This window comes from Haemorhous mexicanus, chromosome 3 (genome assembly GCF_027477595.1).
Source record: "Haemorhous mexicanus isolate bHaeMex1 chromosome 3, bHaeMex1.pri, whole genome shotgun sequence".
Lineage (NCBI taxonomy): Eukaryota > Metazoa > Chordata > Aves > Passeriformes > Fringillidae > Haemorhous > Haemorhous mexicanus.
In genome coordinates, this window is record NC_082343.1 from 87918285 (window position 1) to 87926429 (window position 8145).

At 47.1% G+C, this 8145-nt stretch overlaps 1 protein-coding gene across 1 annotated transcript; it reads right to left on the minus strand.

Annotated features, from left to right (window-relative positions):
- Positions 1–200: 200 nt before the first annotated feature.
- On the minus strand, positions 201–8001 carry MTO1 (mitochondrial tRNA translation optimization 1). Its single transcript, XM_059842611.1, has 12 exons — positions 7833–8001; positions 7514–7713; positions 6987–7104; positions 6179–6468; positions 4202–4314; positions 3872–4062; positions 3526–3656; positions 2871–3075; positions 2618–2789; positions 1800–1918; positions 1177–1334; positions 201–999 (listed from the first exon to the last, which is right to left on the minus strand). The coding sequence occupies exons 2-12, from the start codon at positions 7706–7708 to the stop codon at positions 778–780; spliced, it is 1914 nt and encodes a 637-aa protein (XP_059698594.1). The 5' UTR covers positions 7709–7713; positions 7833–8001; the 3' UTR covers positions 201–777.
- Positions 8002–8145: the final 144 nt, after the last annotated feature.

The window sequence follows — 8145 nt, forward strand, 5'->3', positions numbered from 1 at the left end:
CACAGCATATCAGACAGAGCTTCACAGTGCCCAGGCTGAGGTCCGTGGGGCAGGCTCCCACATGTCTCCCACCCTCCTCAGCACCCAGCCTTGTCCAGTTGCGTCCCCCAGCTCTGTAGTGAATCTCAGCCCACCTCATGTGTGGAAACTGTGATCCAGTGAACTGGAGAGGTCCTGCTGAAAGCAAAGTGATAGCTTAGTTCTTCAGCAAGTTTCAAGATAAGCTTTATTTATTTTAAAATAGAAAAACATCTGCAGGATGTGGTGTTTACATTCAGTCTCCTACATAAATTTAAATATTTGTGTGGCACACGTTTCCACAGCCAACCGTTTCCTGCTGGCTGATACCACACTCAAACACCAGCCTGCGTGTAGCCACTGCACAGCTATGAACACAAGTCCTGAACTCAATGGAACACACTTTTCAGCTCCAATCCTCTTGTGCTGCCATGGGCTTTGCATGGTAACACTTCTTACTCATTTCAGAAGAACTAAACACAGTCCTTTACAAGATACAGATTCTGACCATCCAAAGTCTTCCAAATGAGTGGAATTTCAAAAGCAGTTCTCCTGTCTCTCTGTTTGTATCAGCAAAATCACAGGCTGTATTTAGGTTTCTGAGCGTTTACTTTGTGCATTCATCATCTTTGCTCTATGCAATGACACTGCCACAGAACCCAACTACAACTGCTTTGGATCCAGCCGGCACGGGTGTTATCTGGGAAGAGGCTCAGGAGGGGATCTTGCCACGAAGTCTGGCAGGATCAGTGCCATTCTCTACAAAGGGGTTTTAACAAACTTTGCCTCCTCTTCAGAAAACTCTGCTGAAATCTGTCTTTGTGAAGTTGCTTTGCCTGAGTACATTTTCCCTGGGAAGCACTCCCCAGATGGAGGCACAGTTTTTACTTTCTCTGTCTTCCGGTGATTGGTTTTCACAAACCTTAGCAGGTTAACAATAGCAGCTGGTGTGATTCCAGGGATACGGCTGACTGCACCAATCTGCACATGGAGACAGGAACAAGTTATCCACCACCAAACCTACACACTGATGGAGCTAGTGAGAAATGAGACCAAACCTGTGGGTGTTCCTCTCCCTGATTCTTTCACCCCCCTGCCCCTTGAGAAGACAGAAGGGATTTCACTGCTGCTCAGCCCTGCTGTGGCTGAAGTTCTCACCGTCTGGGGGCGATTTGCATCCAGCTTCTCCCGCACCTCTGCCGAGAGTGAGGCATCAATGGCAAAGAAATCCAGGTCGTCTGGCAGCTGGAGCGCCTCATCACGACGCACCTCTTCCATTTCCTGCTGCTGATTGACTACACACCACTCATAAGCAGCTGTGGTAATCAGGGGAACAAGAAAGGCAGATACAGATAGAAATTCATGTGAAACAAATCACTTGCAAGAGGCACAATGAGAAATTCCACCGAGGCGGTTCCTAAGGAAATTTCCAGCCTCGTAGATTATAGAGCCTAATTCACATCACTGCTTTGGAAGAAGTCATACTCTTTGATTTGTTGTAGGAATTTAGATATGTGGGTTGTTTTCATTTTCTCATCACAACAAAGGATGGCCTATTTGATGGGACAGTAAGGAGGAAAAAAACCCAAAGAGTGATCTTACCCACAGACTGAAACACCCATGCATAAAAAGGGCTGTGGCTTATGATAAAAAGTTCACACTCTGATCAGAGTGTTTCATTTCTCTAAGCAGCAACATGAAACACACTAGAACAACTGCTGTCTGCTTACTGAACAAATGTATACAGGTCACCATGAGAGAGCCTAATCCTTGTACCCTACCTTCTATTTTCAATCTCTCTGCCAGCTCTCTCCATTGAGCAAGCTTGCCAAGGGGCTCTGGGATAGCCTTTGCCAGAATCTCCATGCTGACACCTTGATACTGAAGGACATCAAAGGCACTGTGAAGAACAAGAGTAAACATTTATGGTAAAAAGGAGTCACACTTGTAAGGCAGATTTACGGCTGTTCCAAGCTCAAACATACAAAGTTCTTAGGTTAAGCTAGAACAACTGCAGAGCCAAGCTCAATTCCCTACTATCTCCTCTCAGTACACAGAAGAGCTGGTAAACTCTTGAAGAGAGACTCCTCATATAAATTTACAGCAAGACAGAAGGGACAAGGCAAGGGCACTAAGGGAAACCTTTCACACAGACTCTGTCATCCAGGAGGTCTAAGTCACTGATTTAAAACAACAGAAAAGACAAGAGTGTGAGTAAGGGAAGTAAGGGCTTTTGTGTACAAGAAAAGCTACCACCTGACACCAGCCTGAAATCAACTGCTTTTACCAAGCTTTTAGTGAAGCTGCAACCCACTGCAAAACCATCCCCAGCTGGTGATTGTGTTAGGACAGCAAGCACTGTCCGGGCCAGTGGAGCACTCCCTTGCTTTGAGAGCGCATGTCACATGGAATAGTAAAAACACCAATGTCATACTTATTCTATAGGCAAACATCAGATGGGTGTCCTCTGAAAGTGTTGAAGTTGGAATCTTAGAGTAGTGACAGCTTCAGGAAGGATGGGCAAATGCTGCGAAACTACTAAACATATGTGCTAAAGCAAGCATAGGTCAAACCAGAAAGCTCCGTGTGTAACACTTACCTGAGAGGTGACCTGCGATTGCTACTTATGGGAGCTCCTGGCAGTAACTGGGACCATTTGGATATGCTGAACTGAAGCGATTTTAGTGTTGCGATCCCATCCTCTAACGCCGCTCTCATCTTAACTGCTTGTTCATATCGCTGCTGTGACACACACCCAGCTTCTTCAAACCCTGCAGAGACAGATGGTCCATGAGACAAAGGTCCACAGCCAGGCAGGGTTGGTCAGCGCAAGAGCTGCCACAGCAGAACACCTCTGTGAGTGAGCCTGGCGTCGGCGTTGTCGGGCCGCAGGGCCATGCGGAACTCCACGCGGCTGGTGAACATGCGGTAGGGCTCGCTGGTGCCCAGCGCGGTGAGGTCATCGATCAGCACTCCCACGTAGCCCTCGGTGCGACTGATGGTGAACGGGGGCTTGCCCTGAACCCGCAGGCACGCGTTGATCCCAGCAATCACACCCTGCACAGGCAAAACAAGCCAAATGTCCATCGCTCTCCTCTTAGCAAAAACATCAGTACATCTGCCCCAAAAGCTCACACGTCAAACCACGCCCAGGAAAATGCAACAGCCTTTGCCAGTAATCCAGGCTCTTTCCTTCTTGTGAGATTATGAGTGTCTGAAGGACTTCGTGGCCCCTACTCATGTGTTTGGAGACGTGTTTTCAATTATACCTACTGCACAATCTCCATGCTGAAACACTTGACAGGACTTTCAATTACTATTGTTACTGCAACTCTAGTGATAGCAACTGCAGATACAAGTAAAAATACCTTAGGCAAGTCTGGAATCAGGGTGAGCGACAACAAAAGAACATCTCATGAGCACAAAATGGGCCTAGCAAGACTATCACAAAGACCAAGGTAATATCCCTTTCTGAGTGCTGAATATACAAGAGTCAGATTCGCCCACCTGAGCTGCAGCTTCTTCATAGCCTGTCGTGCCATTTATCTGGCCTGCAAAGAAGAGGCGCTGAACAAGACGCGACTCGAGAGAAGTGGTCAGTTGTCGGGGGTCTAAAAAGTCATACTGCACCCCATAGCCTGTGACACACAACAAGACAGATGTTACAGGAGGGACTGTCAAGGCAATCAGTGGAGCAGAATGGCCTATCAATTCTATTTATGATTTCTGAACAAGCAAACTAAAAATCACTGCATCCAGGAATCAGTTTTGCTTCGCTATGCTCTAAACAAAACCTGCTTTTCATTAACTAGTAAATATGACCAAGAGATTCAAAACTATTCAGCCCACTCACCTGGCTGTAACATCTTGGCTTTTTCCAAGCCTGGGACAGATTTGATCACCTGCTCCTGGAGCTCAGGTGGCAGTGTCATGGACATGCCCTGAGGGTAAATGACATTGGAATCCAAGCCTTCAGGCTCCAGCCACACCTGATGTTCCCGGTCTGGGAAGCGCAGAACCTTTGACTCAAGAGAGGGACAGTACCTGTAACAGTAAGCAGCCATGAGCAGCACCTGACATGGAGAAAAAGTTACTCTCCAGAAGTGAAGCAGGAGAGACCCACAGCTCCAAAGAGATTTCCAGCTTGTCCCCTTGACAGCCTTGCATGATGCCACACACTCACCGTGGGCCCCTGGTTGTCTCCCTGACGTGGTTGTTCAGGTGGAGGTTATCGCGGATAATTTGCTGGGCCTTCAGGTTTGTGCGAGTCAGGTAACAGGACAGCTGATCTTCTGGCTAGAACAAGACAAAGCTCGGCCTAAGTTAATCTGGTCATGATACCGTATCCTTACTAAATAACTCTGGTATCTCCAAGACCTTTCCCATGATGGCTGGCTCTCACTTCTGGGAGGGGTCAGCAGGGCTGTCATACCCACTGTACAGACTGAACATGAGCAATCTGAGAGCCTGGGCAACAGGGTGGAATTTGGGAGTCTGGAATGTAAATTCTATCCTATATGCCGTACTCCTAATTACAGGATGAATATTCCCATTAAATCAATACGTTACATCACATCATTCAAACTGATCATAGGCAAAAAAACCCCTCTGGAGTTAGAAGATTAAGTGCTGACCCTACAGCTAACAGCCAATTAATGGGTTTGGTGAAGGAAAAAAAAATCCTCCCAAAGAGGAAAAAACCTCAAAACTCTGCAATTAATATGAAAAATTCAAAGTTTGGGAAAAACCTCACCATGTGAAGTGAAGTATTTCATTGATTTTTCTGAAAAAGAGTCAATAGACTCGCATTCAAAATTGTGACAATGTAGCACCATAGCTCTTTAAAACTGCCACTGAATTATATATTAGTTAGAATAAAAGTCTTGAGATTTTATGTGGTTTTGATTTAGATCTGTGTTGGCTGAGCACAAAACCCTGAGAAATCATCTCGCTGCACTTGCAGAAAGGAACTCCATGGACCCATAACCCTTAGAGAACTTAATCAACAGATGAAGATCAAAATTCAACAAAGAATTGGTTAATAATTGTCATATAACTTGAGATGTATTAGATACCATAGAGCAAGAAAGCTATCTTGAAAAAGCTAATACATTGCAGGTGTGGTAAGGGAGCCACTTCATGGGCTATGAAACTTGGGAAACTTAATCAATAGTAATTGTCTAACCAGGACAACAAATTTAATAAAGTACTGTTTAGCTGGATAGAACCTGTGTTATCCATTAAACAAAGACAAATTAGATGCTCTGATAGTAATGAAAGAAACAGAACACCGATACCATGATGCAATAAATTGGGCAGACTTCTGGGAGTGTCTATAAAAAATCCTGCATGTTATAGAATATATAAATGTCTGACAATCGTGGTTTCTTTCAACATGTTTATGGAGAATAAATTCCTGATATGCTCTCAATTTTGACTCAAAATTGTTATTAGGCATGTTTCTCTAAGAGCTTTTTTGCTGATAGATTTAAAACTCTTTGTTTGAAAACCTCTCCTACATATACCAAGACCTTCAAGTGATACTACTTTTGCCCCATCCTGATTGTAAAAGGTTATTGCAATTTCTATATCCTCTGGGGCAAATCAACTCCTGTGCTGTTTAATTACATTATATAAAAACAGCCAATGTTCCAAGATTTTCTTCAGAAAATTGAACCTCTTCTGCTTTTAAGTTACTGTTAACCTGCATCTCTCAGCTCTGTGGATAAATCCATCCTTTCTCTTTGCTAGTCAATACTACAAATGATCTCTAATTTCAACATCTAACCTTATTCCAGAGCTAAGATAAGAAGCCAGACACTGTAATATTCCACAATACAGGAATAATACTGGAAGATTTTGTAAAACCAGCACATGAAGAATACTAGCAGCAGTATCACATTTCACAAAACTCTGACTCCACAGGTAAAGAAAGTTCAGTTCTCAAGAAGTGAGAGTAAAAAGGTATTTGCTTTCAAAAGAACACAACTAACTTCTGCCTCACATTGAAAGTCCTCAAAAACGTAACACCTCCAGTACGAATACATCCCAGCTGCCTTTCCCAGCCACTAACTCCTTGGCTGATGATGAGCACGACACTCCCAGAACCACTTCCCACCCGGCTCTATGTGCATCTGATGGGTGGGATTTGCTATCCCACCTTGATCCACACGGCCTCACTGAGGAAGCTGAATGGCACTGGAGGGTTGTCAGCCGCACGTTCTTCCAGACCACTGAAGTCAATCGTATCCTTGGCAAGTCGGGGCGGTGTCCCAGTCTTCAGCCTGCCCACAGCAAAGCCCAGTTTCTCCAGAGTATGAGCCAGCCCGATGGCTGGCTGGTCCCCCAGCCGCCCCGCCGGGTGCATCTCCAGGCCGATGTGGATCATACCCCTCAGAAATGTACCGGTGGTCAGGATAACGCTCCCAGCATGTACTGTGCTCCCATCCCCTGGAACAGCACGTTTTCAGAGATGTTCACACTTCAGTAGCAACAAAGCCCTGGAATTCTGGTGCTTCTGTCTAAAAGTAGACTATCAGTGTTCACTGGGGGTTTATCTGTCGTCTACTATAAAATAATACCGGCTTCCCCATAATAAGCCTGTTATTAAGAGGACCCCACGGTCCTGTAACACTGAGGGCAGCATACAACATTTAAAAAATAAAACCTCAAAATACAGCATGGAATTCAGCATCACTACACTGAAGAAAATTAACTTAGTTAATGTCCCAGTACACCACCAATCCCCAGGTATTTTTGACATTGTATTACTTTGTATTACACATATTAACCTGGTTTACTTCATGCTTTACCGAAACCAGCTCCGTTGGCTAATTAATCTTTCTCACTAATGAATTAGAATAGGATAAATTAATTTTTCTCATCGGTGAATCAGAAATATTTACCCCAAAGGCTTGCTCTTAGTGTGGAGTAACTGAAGGCACTTAAGTGAGTTACGAGGTACATACCCAGAACAACTCCTGTGACTTGGCATTTCCCAGGACGACCTGGTTCTGGCTCTGTCAAGAGAAGATCCTCCACAGACGCTTCACGAACTGTCAACAGTGGTGTATTAAGGATTTCTTTCTGTCATGAAAGGAGTTACTGCAAAAATCTAGGAAGTTATGAGACATACGGGCAATCCCAAACCCTGCTGATTTCTGAAACATCTATCACCCACTTAAATTCTTAACGGGTCATTTGACAGACACTCAGTTACAGTACTATCCTGATTTATCAGGTAGAAGTTTTCACTCACATAAAGTTTAAGCCCAAGTAAACTAACTGGTCATGAAGCCTGACCTATATCTAAAACGCTAGAGAATTTTTCAAACTGTGCTGAGCTCCAACAACTTACAGCGCATCAAACAGAAAGGTAGTTTCTAGGTTTGATCGGTATATAATGAAAAACAAAACACAGCCCCTTCCTTCGTAATCCTCAGTCGTGCATCCCGACAGCCAACAGGCAGGAGCGCGCCCGGCGCGGCCCCCTCACCTGCATGTTCTCCTTGTAGAGGCCGCGGTCGATCTGCGCGCGGAGGCCCCACACGGCCGGGCCCTTGCAGCGGTTCAGCACCTTGTAGTGAACGCCGGAGCGGTCGCACACGCGGCCGCACAGCCCGTCCAGGGCGTCCACCTCCCGCATGAGGTGCCCCTTCCCGATGCCGCCGAAGGACGGGTTGCAGGACATTTCCCCTGGGCAATGACACAGGGACACCCTCAGCACCGCGCAAAGGCCGCCGCGACCTCCCCGGCGCAGCGCCGCTCCCCACTCCGTAGCTTCCCCCGCCCACCCCGGGCACCCGCGGCGGTACCGATGGTGCCGATCCTGTGCGTGAGCAGCAGCGTGCAGGCCCCGCCGCGAGCGGCCGCCGCCGCCGCCTCCGTGCCCGCATGGCCCCCGCCGATCACCACCACCTCGTAGCGCGGCGCTGCCGCCGCCCCGACCTCGCTGCCCGCCCGGCGGTGCCCGGGGCGAGGCGCCGGGGGCAGCGGCAGGCGGCGGCAGCCGCTCCGCAGGAACATGGCGGCTGGCCCGGCCCTCCCGGCAGCGGGAGCAGGGGCGGGAGCGCCGCCGCGGCTCCTCCGCCCTGGAGCGAGAGGCGGAGCCGGAGGGAGTGGCAGAGC